Here is a 13,424-nt window from a genome sequence, read left to right as displayed (position 1 = left end):
AGTTTGTCAAACACGAACTCCTCAGTTCCATAATGACTACACTGAAATCTGGGAAGTATGGTATCAAACTTCTCAGCACAATAAATGCACATTGATGCCAATGTGAAATGTATTATAAAATGCACCCAAAGGGCATCTTAGAGGTGCCCCCTTAATACCAGTCTGACTCTTAGTGCTAGGCTGACCAGTTTCTGCCAGCCTGCCACAACCAGACAAGTTGCTGGCCACATGGCCAGGGAACAAAGCCTGTACTGGGTGGAGGTGCTCCTCACCCCCCTCACCCCCCTGCAGTAACTGTAACACCTGGCGGTGAGCCTTATAGGCTCACCCCCTTTGTTACAGCGCCTCAGGGCATCCCAGCTAGTGGAGAAGCCCGCCCCTCCGGCCACTGCCCCCACTTTTGGCGGCAAGGCTGGAGGAGATAATTAGAAAAACAAGGAGGAGTCACCCACCAGTCAGGACAGCCCCTAAGGTGCCCTGAGCGGAGGTGACCCCTGCCTTTAGAAATCCTCCATCTTAGTTGTGGAGGATTCCCCCAATAGGATTAGGGTTGTGCCCCCCTCCCCTCAAGGAGGAGGCACAAAGAGTGTAGCCACCCTCCAGGACAGCAGCCATTAGCTACTGCCCTCCCAGACATAAACACACTCCTAAATTAAGTATTTAGGGGCACCCCAGAACCCAGGAAATCAGATTCCTGAAACCTGAACCAAGAAGGACTGCTGACCTAAAAGCCCTGCAGAGACGACAACTGCTTTGGCCGCAGCCCTACCGGCCTGTCTCCTGACTTGAAAAACTGCAACAGCGATGCATCTAACAGAGACCAACGACCTCTGAAACCTCAGAGGACTGTCATGAACCTAAGGACCAAGAAACTCCCGTGAGCAGCGGCTCTGCTCAACAAACAGCAACAATACTGCAACTTCTTGCAACTTTTAAAGGACTTCACTCTTCCCGTCGGAAGCCTGAGACTTCTCCCTCTGCACCCGACGCCCCCAGCTCGAGATCCAGAGAACCAACACCACAGGGAGGACTCCTAGGTGACTTCATGAATAGCCCGAGACGACTCCCCTGGACCCCCACAGCGATGCATGCAGAGAGAATCCAGAGGCTCCCCCTGACTGCGACTGCCTGTAACAAGGAACCCGATGCCTGGACCAAGCACTGCACCCGCAGCCACCAGGACCAGAAGGAACCGAACCTCAGTGCAGGAGTGACCTGCAGGCAACCCTCTGCCTAGCCCAGTCGGTGGCTGTCCCAAGAATCCCCCCTGTGCCCTGCCTGCACCACTAGTGACCCCAGGGTCCCTCCATTGAATCCAATACAAAACCCGACGCCTGCTTTGCACACTGCACCCGGCCCCCCCTGTGCTGAGGAGGGTGTGTTTTGTGTGCCTACTTATGTTCCCCCCCCAGTGCTCTACAAAACCCCCCTGGTCTTCCTTAGAGGATGCAGGTACTTACCTGCAGGCAGACTGGAACCGGAGCACCCCTGTTCTCCATAGGAGCCTGTGTGTTTTGGGCACATCTTTGAACTCTGCACCTGACCGGCCCTGAGCTGCTTGTGTGGTAACTTTGGGTTTGCCTTGAACCCCCAACAGTGGGCTGCCTATGCCCAGGAACTGAGACTTGTAAGTGCTTTACTTACCTGACAAACTAACCATTACTTACCTACCGTAGTAACTGTTGATTTTTGCATTGTCCACTTTAAAAATAGCTTATTGCCATTTTAACAAAAACTGTATATTTTATTGCTCTGATTCAAAGTTCCAAACTTACCTTTGTAGAGTACCTTGCATTTTATGTATTTACTTCAAATCTTGAGGTTCTAAAAATAATTTAAGAAAATATATTTTTCTACATAGAAACTATTGGTCTAGAGTTAAGTCTTTGAGTGTGTGTTCCTCGTTTATTGCCTGTGTGTGTACAACAAATGCTTAACACTACCCTCTGATAAGCCTACTGCTCGACCACACTACCACAAAATAAAGCATTAGAATTATCTAATTTTGCGGCTATCTTACCTCTAAGGGGAACCCTTGGACTCTGAGCACACTATCTTTTACTTTGAGATAGTGTGTACAGAGCCAACTTCCTACACAGTTCAAGTATGTTAGGTGAAATTCACATCAAAGAGCTGAAATTCAAATCGAAATTGGTCAAATCTCCAAAGCATCTTTCAAAATAACTGCCAAAGGTCACTAGGATACACGCAATACATGCCCCAGTCTGGATAGGACCCAAAAGGAACACAGCTTGTCACTGTTATTATCAAGTTAGTATTGAAGAAAAGGATGGGACCGAGATGGGACACTGTTTGTCACTACTATTATCAAGTTAGTATTGAAGGAAAATAGCCTTTAGGTGCCATGCCAATGAATTTTGACTTTGGGTTGCAGAGAAGTTTATTCTAACAAGCAGTCAGCACTCTTTCTGGACATAAAAGGTATAAGTATAAGTGTAAGAGAACAACAGATTGACAAACTTCATAAGGCGAGTGGCTGGTGCAAATTCACAGTTCCCACTAATAGACTTTGAAGTATAGGCAGGTTTCTCAGCATTTGGATAACAGGAAACTGTGACCCATTGGCAGAGGGTTCATGGATGACTAGACGGAGCAGCTAAATGGGAATGACAGAGACTAATGTAGGCAAAGAGAGAAAAACACTGCTGGAGAGAAGGAACACGTAAATATGGTGATAAAAACTACAGACATCCGAAAGAGTGGTTCGTTGGGGTTCTGGACAGCATAACAGTAAGCACAAAGTAAATCGAGAACGTCAACCCCACACTGTCACGGACGTGCCCTCAGATATAAAATGCTACATCTAGCATTGATTGGCAGAGTAGCTCATAAATTGAGGCCAAGAAATATAATTAAGTTTTTTAAGAGTAAATTGTTATTTTTTTCATTTTCAAGACATTGTGATCTCAAAGGAATCTCTACTGGAGGTCAAACCGGGTGCCAAAGCAACCAAATTCTCTTTAATGTGTTAGTAAGGACAGGACGTTATATCATCCCAGACTAAAGAACAAGCACACAGGTACCTTAGAGATAGGGGACATTTTTCAATTGAAACAACTTGCTTTTAATGACTGCAGCTATTTTAACATTTCTTCGAATTGACAGCAATAATTTGAGATTGTTCATTCATTTAACACAGATATGTTCCAAAATACAGACACAAATTCCCCATAAATAGTTCTCAAAGAATGGCATTTATGTCATGGAGAAAACAATTAACACATACTCATATAAGCTCTCACGTGTAAGGTCTGCTTTATTATCTATTAGTCTCTGATAAGCACTGCTGCTTGAAACACCTTCATACAAGGATTCAAATTCATCCACTTGATTACGAAGACTTTCTGGGACAGCGAAAGGTTCATTGGAATTCAAAAACATTCTATGGAGAAAAAAATATTTATTGACACGTCTAAGCAGCAAAATTCAACACTATTTCCAAAACAGACATTAGATTTCATCCACCTCCCCAATTCTTTGTGAAAAGTTTCTTTTTTTTTTTAAAAAAAAAGGAACCTGGATGCTCTCTCAAAAATGAATTAACAAAATGTTATTATATACATATAGTATACATATACTAAAGCATTCTTAAATATATCCAGTAACTTCAGAAAAGATTTTACTGTGAAACAACTTGCTGTTGGAAAAAGAACTAGGAGACTAAAGCCCTTACTACGCATCTGGTGGCGGCGGTCTGACCGTTGCCAAAGCGGCGATCAGACGGCCACATTACAACCGTGTCTGTGCGGCCACGGTCAAACTGCCAGCACCTCCCCTTTTTGGCCACCCTACGGCCTGGCGGTGATGGTGGTCCCGATCTGCCAGGGCAGTGCTGCATGCAGTGCTGCCCCAGAGATTGCAACTCCTCTCACCGTCAGCGTTTACATGGCGGTTTCACCACCATGTACAGGCTGGCAGAGATGGGGTGCTGGGGCCCCCCTGGCCAAACACATCACGCTAATCACTGTCTGCTTTGCTGATGCACCGGACGCATAACAGCATTGCCGCCAGCCATATTACAAGACGGTGTCAATGTTGTTGTGCGTTTCCCACAGGGCTAGCTGACCCAGTGAGAAACTCCTAATAGGGCTCATAATAGTTACCCTCCCTGAACGCAGGAGTTTGGGGGCGGCCTTTTCTGCCCGCCAAACTAATAATGAGGCCCTATGTGTGTAATTTAAAGGACAACTAAACAACACTATCCAGTTTAACATGCAGGTCCCTCAATATATACACGTTAACAGGTCCAGAAGATAATTCTTAATACCAAATTTGACAGATTGCCCATAAACCTTTATAATAAAAGCTGTGAGAATAAGCTACTTACCTTCAATTTTCCTTGAGGTAGCCACAGACTCTTTAGCTCATGAATCCTCTGCAAACATCAGAATGTAACCAGAAAACCTTTACAGTCTCAAACACTGCCAAGCAGCCGCGGCCATGGTGTCCAACCTTCTACACCCTAGCACCCTCTGCTCTGCAAATTATATCACTGAGTCAAAACAGATGGAATGTTAGGCACGGGCAATAATCCCATCAAAGCTGGCAGATTACAGCAACAAAACTAAATTTGGAACTTTATTACCAAAATCTGCACAACCACGTCTCAGAGCTGGGAGGTAGGTGGTCAGGAATTTGAGGGTAGATATACTAACCACCAGAAAGACTGTTACTAATAGTAATTAACTTAGTCTTCTGATAAGATACTTCTATCCCCAGGTCCCCTATCTCATAAATCAATACCCAAGCGAAACCATCAAGGAGATACATTTGAGGAGAAGAAAGCACTGCACCAAAAATCATTGCAGCAGGGACCTAGCATAACAATCATCCCGGTAAACATAGCAATCAAGACAGTATTGCCTACTGGTGGTGTGGTTTGAAGCCCAGGCTGCAGCCCGACAGAACATGAATGATCCTGGACAACTTCAAAGACACTAACTTTGCCATGGTGGAATGCACCTGGATGCCTACAGTGGGATACTCGTAGCACAATTTAACACAAAGAATGCCAAGTGAAATCCTGCCAGCCAACTAACTGCATGTTATTAAACAGAGTTCTGTCACTGTAAATGCTCACAGCCCAACAAGGGCCAAAGTAATACAGTGTTTCGCTCCTTGGTCTGAGGTGGAGAAGGGAAGAGCAACCTGACCAACATGAAAGAGGTAATCGTTTCAAGTCTGTAAGGATGCTCTTGTCCAAGTCTCCAATCTGCCAGAAAGATAAAGATGAATTGAGGATGAAAAAGGGCTACCATGTTGTGCACTCGCTGTGCTCAAGTCACAGCAATGCGGAAGACCACTGTCAAAGCAAAGAGCCTCAGACAGCAGCTGTGAATGGGTCTGTAGGAAACTGTTGCAGTTACCCCCCCCCCCACACACACACACACGTTTTGCCTGATATTGATGCTGACTTGACTGAGTGTGTGCTGCTAACCAGGCCCCAGCACCAGTGTTCTTTTCCTAACACTGCACCACTGTTTCGACAATTGGCACACCTCTGGCACACAGAAAAGTCCCATGTAAAAGGTACCAGTGGTACCAAGGGCCTTGTGACCAGGGAGGGTCACCAAGGGCTGCAGCATGTGTTATGCCATCCTAAGGGGCCCCTCACCCAAAACATGCACACTGCCATTGCAGATTGTGTGTGTTGGTGGGGAGGAAAAGGCAAAGTCCACATGACATCCCTCTCAGGGTGCCATGCCCACAAAACACTGCCTGTGGCATAGGTAAGTCACCCCTCTAGCAGGCCTTACAGCCTAAAGGAATGGTGCAATCTACCACAGGTGAGAGCATAGCTGCATGAGCAATATGCCTCTACAGTGTCTAAGTCCATTCTTAGACATTGTAAGTGCAGTGTAGCCATATTAAGTATATAGGGGGTCATTCTGACCCTGGTGGCCGGTGACCGCCAGGGTCACCGACCACGGGAGCACCGCCAACAGGCTGGCGGTGCTCCCGAGGGCATTCTGACCGCGGCGGTTCAGCCGCGGCCAGAAAGGGTAAACCGGCGGTCTCCCGCCGGTTTACCACTGCCCTTGTGAATCCTCCATGGCTGCGGAGCGCGCTCCGCAGCCATGGGGATTCTGACACCCCCTACCGCCATCCTGTTCCTGGCGGGTCTCCCGCCAGGAACAGGATGGCGGTAGGGGGTGCCGCGGGGCCCCTGGGGGCCCCTGCAGTGCCCATGCCCATGGCATAGGCACTGCAGGGGCCCCCGTAAGAGGGCCCCGCAAAGTATTTCAGTGTCTGCTAAGCAGACACTGAAATACGCGACGGGTGCAACTGCACCCGTCGCACCCCTGCAACTACGCCGGCTCAATTCTGAGCCGGCGTCCTCGTTGCAGGGGCATTTCCTCTGGGCCGGCGGGCGCTCTTTTGGAGAGCGCCCGCCGGCCCAGATGAAATGTCTGAATGGCCGCCGCGGTCTTTTGACCGCGGTGCGGTCATTCAGCGGCGGTACCTTGGCGGACGGCCTCCGCCGTCCGCCAAGGTCAAAATGACCCCCATAGTCTGAGAGTTTGTCATTTCAACTCCACAGCTCCATAATGGCTTCACTGACTACTGGGAAGTTTGGTGAACTTCTCAGCACAATAAACCCACACTGATGCCAGAGTTGAATTTATTCTAAAAAGCACACAGAAGGCATCTTAGAGATGTCCCCTGTATTTTACCCAATCCTCTAGTGTAGGACTGACTAGCAGGCAAGTTTCGGACCCCATGGGGTGAGGCCCTTTGTGCTCTCTGAGGCCAGAAACAAAGCCTGCTCTGGGTGGAGGTGCTTTACACCTCCCCCCTGCAAGAACTGTAACACCTAGCAGTGAGCCTCAAATGCTCAGGCCTCATGTTACAGTGCACCCCAGTTACTGGAGATGTCTGCTCCCCCACCCCCCGACAAAGCCCCACTTTTGGTGGCAATTTCGGATGAAAACTTAGGAAAAACAAGGAGGAGTGACCACTTCCGCTGGGACCACCCCTAAGGTGTCCAGAGCTGAAGTTACCCCGTCCCTGCAAAATCCTCCCTCTTGGTTTGGAGGGCAGGGATCAATAGGGTTAGGTTTGTTTCCCCATCCCCAAAGGGAGTGGACACAAGAAGGGTGTAGCCACCCTCAGGGACGGTAGCCATTGGCTACTGCTCTCTGACCCCTGTAATGCCCCTAAATCCAGGTTTTAAGGGCCTCCCTGAACCCAGTTCACCAGATCCCTGGCAACCTCACAAGAAAGAAGAAGGACTGCCAAGAAAGCGACGCATCCTGTGGGACCAGTGACCTCTGCAAAGCTCCAGAGGACTACCTAGCACCCCAAAGGACCCGGAACTCCCGTGGACAGCAGCCCTGTCCAAGATGAAACTACTACCAAGGGACTCCAGAGCTTCCCCGGATCCATGAGTTGTGACCACCCTGCACCCAACGCCTCTGGCCAGTGACCAGGTGGCCCAACCAGCTAGAGAGAGTCCCCAGGTGATTGTGAACAAGTGCTCACCCTGGGTCGACCTCTCCACCCCTCCACAACGACACCTGCAGAGGGAATCCATGGGACCCCACCTCACCGCAAAAGCTTCGGACGAAGATATCGGATGCTGTAAAGACCACTGCACCCGCAGCCCCCAGGCCTTGGAGAACCCGACCTCCAGTGTAGCTATGTTCAGGAGGCAGCCCTCCTCCCTGTCCAGCTTGTGGTTTGTCCAAGTCGACCCCCTGGACCTCGCCTGCAGCATCTGAGTGACCCCCGGGGCCTTCTCATAGACCATCATTGGAAACCCAACAACCTGTATGCACCCTGCACCTGGCCGCACCAGTGCCACTGAGGGTGAGTGCTTGGTGCCTTCTTGTGGCCTCCCCAGTGCTCCTCTAAACCTCCCAGGTCTGCCCTCCGAAGACGCGGGTACCTACCTTCCAGCAGATCTGAAACCGAGTCTCCCCAGTCTCCATAGGAGCCCATGTTAAACATGCCTCAACTTTGACTTCTGCACCTGGCTGGCCCGTGTTGCTGGTGGTGGGTGTTTGGGGTTAACTTGAAATCCCACCTGTGGACTTCGTAACCACCAGAGACTGGAACTTTAATAACTGTAAGTCAAGTACTTACCTGTAAACCGTACTAACTTTTCTTCCCCAAAGGAACTATTTCTTAAAATTGCACTGTCAATGTTTAAAACTGATAATTGCCAATATTTAAAAAAATGTATAACTTATCGATTTCAAACTAAGTACTATTGATATATGTGTGAAATACAAATCTAAGTGTCAAACTCTGCGGAAATTCAATTGCAAAAGGTGAATTAAACCACAAATGTTGATCCAGAAAACAAAACAGTCAAAATTGAAATTCAACCTTCTACAGAAGCAAAAACAAGGTCTTGCCAGGCCAAAGACAGTGCAAACAGTAACACATAACACAAACATGCTTTGAGAAGATCAACTTTCTCTTTCACACATCACATCACAAACTTCAATTAATCATGCTGAATGCTGAATAAAGAGAATTCATGGAAAGATGGCCTTCAGCTATGATGACATCTACAGACATCCAGGACAGACATAAGTCACACAAATTTCTCCCACTCAATCTCCAATCACTAAGGTGCAAGCTGGGAAGATTCAGGTCGAGAAGCTCATCTCCACACTGCAAGAGGATTTCTGCTGTGAGTAGAAGGAGAAGAGAAGAAACACACACAGAGCAGCTCCTTCTCCAGTCTGGAGCAATCAAAACTACATATTCAAAGCCGTACTTAAGCTTCTATAGAAGACAAGGAATCAGTTTTAAAGGGAATAAGCATGTAATGACGATGAAGTTCTAACCTTTCACGAATGCAAAGCCCAGGGCCACTGTAACGAAACTGCAGGGCACAAAATAGCAGGTACCAAGCACCCTCACAAGTGGCAAAGAGATCCATCTGGAGCACATCACAGAAGGCAAACACTGTCTAACCTACCTCTAGGTGGAGGCTCCATTTATGATCACCAAGCTTACATTTGCGCAGATTGTCTGCCCTCAATTCGAGAGAACCTACCAGATGACTCCCAAACAGCATAAACATGAGAGCCTAACCAGCACTGTTTGTTGGTAGACTACATGGCTGACTGAAGATAAGGTCAACTGTTCAGAGAGCAGAAATGCCTCAAGGGCCACCTAAATTGCCCCTAGCTTGAGCAGACTGATGTGGCACCTGCACTCCATGGGAGAGCACAGACAGCAATATCTAATGGAGTTCCGATAACCACCCAAAGCAGGGGAAGAGCATCAGGCAATAGAAGGCAGGAAACCAAACGGTTTCCCACAGGTAAACTGGTCCTGCGTTAGCCACCATTGCAGGCCCTAGGACACTTCCAAAGTGAACAGAGGTATGTCCAAAAGGATCTTCCAGAGTTGGACCCACTGAATACTAGGGCACTACTGAATCAGCATAAGCTAAAGGGTGTGCTGGACAAGCATAATGCAGGAGGTATACAGCACCTTCTTGAAATGGATTCCAGCATCATCAGGTGTCATGGAAAATCTGAGGGATAGAATGTGAAGAATAATTTCCAAGTAGAACAGTGTAAATATTCGTAATTCTTTTTAGAATCCAAGTTTCTGAAATGACAGCCTGCCTCGTTGCTGCAAATGGACGTTCATATTTGCCAGAGGGTAAATAAAAGCTGTAAAACTGCTGTGGCCGGTTAGCAGTTTTAGAGGGATGCTTATGATGAATGGACAGAACCCTCAAAGTGCTCCAGAGCATGCACCAGGAAATACAAGCCTAGTGAAGTGTAGTGAATCCTAGTTCGTTTTAATGGGATAACAGGAGTTAGCTTAGCCTTTGGCTTGCAGACTTGTGCCCCCGTCATCTAGTGACTTTTAACCTACTTAACTTGCACTGTCTTAGCCCATTTAACTATTTAATTCATCTAAGATGGCTGCCTTGTTTATAGTTAGGCCACTTGTTATGCTTTACATTATCAGTGTCACTGCGCTAAGGCGTCAAGATCAAGCAACAAGGACAAACAAACAGTAGGTGTTCACAGTTAGGGATTTTCCCTCTCTATACTTTCGAGGGATTGTTTATATTAATTGCTGCCCCAAGCATGTCTGTTATCTATTGTTTGGGAACACAACTACATCAGGGGTCCTTGGAGATCTGTATAAATACATCGTACTTTAGAGAGATAATCAGAGAGATTCCGCCCAGAGGGCATCGCCACCATCACTGATATCGATGCTGCACGTCGTCTTGATGCTGACCCAGTCTTCGTGTCCCTGCGGAGTCTGAGATAGAGACCTCATTCCAAGGTAACAAGGGTTGGGGGCTCCTCTCATGGACATGGCATTGGCAGATAAGGTTTAGCAAATCCAGCTGTCCTTTAGGTAGGAGGTTAGGCCTTTCACATTAGGGTATTAGGGCATATTACATCTCATATGTCTTTCTTATGCATTGCAAGATGGTGGGGGTCTTTGTAATAATGACTCTCGTCTTCACAATTCTGTTTCTTACATTATTCATTATCCTAATCATTGCAGCCCAAGCAACTTATCGCAAATTGCAGTTATGTTAAATAAAAACTATTGAAACTTTGCTGCATCTTTGTCATTGCCTATGTTTGTATGAGACATGATATATCTGTGAGAAAGGGGTAATCTCCCTTTAACCACAAAATTCCCTGAGATGTCTTATTCTCGAGTCCATGTGTAAAGGCTGCCACAAATCACCTTTTACTATTGTGTTTCTGGTGAGGTGCTGCTAGTGAACCGGTAAGGTTGGGACAACAGTTGCGATTTGTTGTAGGATAGGCATAGTCGCCTACAGACACAAGTACTGTCATCCTTTAACCAGCAGTCTTGCTAAGAGCAAGAGTCCAAACTACGACAGAAGCGATGAAGACACAAATATCAACCTTTCTTGTAAGAAACAGGGAGCCATTGTATGATGTGCACATTAGGTTCGCCTGACATCTCCAGAAAAACTGACTGATCAGTGACAAAGATACCCAAATGGCATTGGAGGAGCACAAGAAAAGACTTTCAGGGGAAAAGATTCCTTTCTCCGTAGTATTAATACAGTTGAATTCCATCTACGTAGGAGTGAAGAGGAAAGAATAAACATATGTTTGAACAACAAACCCTGCTCCGCCTAACTTTGAGGAGAAGGGGAGGCGGAAAGGAACTCCTGTTCCCATGTGCCAACCTAAGACGCCTGACCATCAGAAGATTCACAGCAGGAATGGAAAAGTGCTTGTTCGAAACAAGATGGCAAACGCAGCTCTAAGGAGGATGTGGCAGGCTGCCGAATCGCACAAAAAAATGTAGCCTTGTACATTTCAAAAGAAGAGGAATTTCAGCACTTTGGTGAGCTTTCAGGTAATCGGTGTAAAGGTGGCAGTCTCCTCAGTAGAAGGACTGGAGACCAACCCAACTTAAGATCAGGAGATGTTTCTAGCCCACTAGAATTTTGTAAGTTTTTGTAAAGATTATTATCATCAGTACAGTATGGAAGCAGACCGCCTCATTTGCATCATCTGTGGGAGGTAGTGTGTTACGCAACTGAGTGGAATCAGAATCGGAGCCTAAACGGGCATCCTAGTTAACCATGGAGCAAATACCAGAGACACCCACAAAGGATCTGCCTCAAAAGGAGACCGAAGTCATTCTCAAACAAGAGTCAGAATTGACAGTATTTACGAGATGGAAGAAGTCGACTGAAAAATCAAACCAGATGCTACAGCTACCTGCAACATCTCTGGCAAAGCAACAGAAGGATTGAACACCAAACAACTACAAAATAGGACCAGTCTGCTCCAAGATAGCCATAGATGGAGATTCAGGTGGTCATTTTGAATTTGGCGGGATGCCCCGCCGACAACCGTGCCGACAGTCGATGGAGGACCGCCAGTGGCGGCGGCAGGCATCCCACCAAATAATGACGACTAGAGCCTGAACCGCCATTGATGGCGGTGAGGTCCATCAGGTGCCATGCTGGCGGTCGGTTGCGGGGGTGGATGCTGCACCACCCTCACCGCTACGTCAGTCCAGACATCGCCACGCCTATAATGATGCAGTAATAGGCGTGGTGGTGTATCGAGACGCAGCCATGGTGGCAGAGCAGCATCTAAGGAGCCCGTTCCCTCCAGGAGCAGCGCCATGTAAATGGTGAGTGCTGCCCGAGAAGGAAGGAGGGGAGGGGTGTGTGTGTGTTGAGTGAGTGCGTGCATGGGGGTGTGTGTTTGTGAAGAGGGATGTGTGTCTGCCTGTATGTCTATGTATGTGTGCATGCGTATTTGAGAGGTGAGGGGGCCTAAACGGAGATGGGGGAGTGATGGATGGTGAGGGGGGGGGGTTGGGTAGGGCCTTCAGGGTGATCGGGGGAGGAGGAGGAGGGTAGAGGTTTTCGGGGGTTTGTCTAGGAGCTTGGGAGGGTATTTGGGGGTTGTGTGTGGGGGGGGGTTAGCGTGTCACATACTGGTGATAGGAATGAGTATTCCCGTCATCAGTATGCTTTCAGCCAGGGATCACCTGGCGGGGTATCCAGGAAATCTCTGGTGGAAATGGGATCATTATCCCACTGGTGGTCTGGGCTCGACTGCCGGAAGTGGCTACCGTCAGCCCGGCAGTTGATTCAGGCCTGGCGGTGGGTAGTAGTGAACTGGCTGCTTTGCAGCCAGTTCACTACTGTCATCACTATATGGCGGTATGCACCAATATGCCGTAGGTGGTAATAACCACCACCGCCAGCGGTGTGGTCATTACTGCAATGTTTAAAATGAGGGCCTGAGTCTAAGGACACAAAGGCTTCATTGGGGGTCCAAACTTGTGCAACGATGAGGTGGAAAATCAGGATAATGGCTTGGGTGAAAGACGCCAACAGCACTGGAAAATGTCTGGGTGCATTCTTTCAGCACAAGCACTTAAGACATTTTGGTTAGGGTATGATACTGTCAACTAGCAGATCTGTCACTGAAAGGAGAACAATGTCTAAGAGAAGAGACTTCCTGCCTTTGATGCCTTTCGCGGAAGTACTTCTACTTGGAGCACTACTCTTTTCAGGACTCACCGATGGAAGGAGATCTTGAAAAAATACTGATCACAAATTTGCAAGCAGTAATCTAGTTCTATTTCCTTTTTGCTTTCTTCACCACTTTTGGGGCAATGTATACAAGCATATGATCTATCAAAATCTCACAGCAGACGGAAGATTAAACATGTGTAGTTATTTACTCAATATCTGGTCAATATTTTGGTGCATTTGTCATATGCACAACACGGAACCCTCGAAACGTAACCGAGAAAATGCTGCCCGGAATGACTGGAGGGTGACTACACTCAATATGTCTGTTTTTTCTAAGAGAATGTAGTCTGCACAACCAATTATGCAATATGGGTGCAGATCATTAAATTGCAGAAGTAACTGCTTATGATGCACTGTTTATCTG

General features: G+C 47.5%; 1 protein-coding gene across 4 annotated transcripts in view; it reads right to left on the bottom strand.

Moving 5' to 3' along the window:
* Positions 1 to 13,424, bottom strand: part of LOC138248711 (E3 ubiquitin-protein ligase TTC3-like) — a 1,399,506-nt gene that overhangs the window by 625,082 nt on the left and 761,000 nt on the right. For all 4 annotated transcript variants that reach the window (XM_069202543.1, XM_069202544.1, XM_069202547.1 and 1 more), the window contains exon 32: positions 3,248 to 3,403. In XM_069202543.1, the coding sequence (XP_069058644.1) occupies positions 3,248 to 3,403 (156 nt within the window). The remainder of the gene's footprint in view (positions 1 to 3,247; positions 3,404 to 13,424) is intronic.

This window comes from Pleurodeles waltl, chromosome 8 (genome assembly GCF_031143425.1).
Source record: "Pleurodeles waltl isolate 20211129_DDA chromosome 8, aPleWal1.hap1.20221129, whole genome shotgun sequence".
Taxonomy (NCBI): Eukaryota; Metazoa; Chordata; class Amphibia; order Caudata; family Salamandridae; genus Pleurodeles; species Pleurodeles waltl.
Note: the sequence above shows the minus strand (reverse complement) of the source record. Positions and strands in the feature narration are given on the sequence as shown.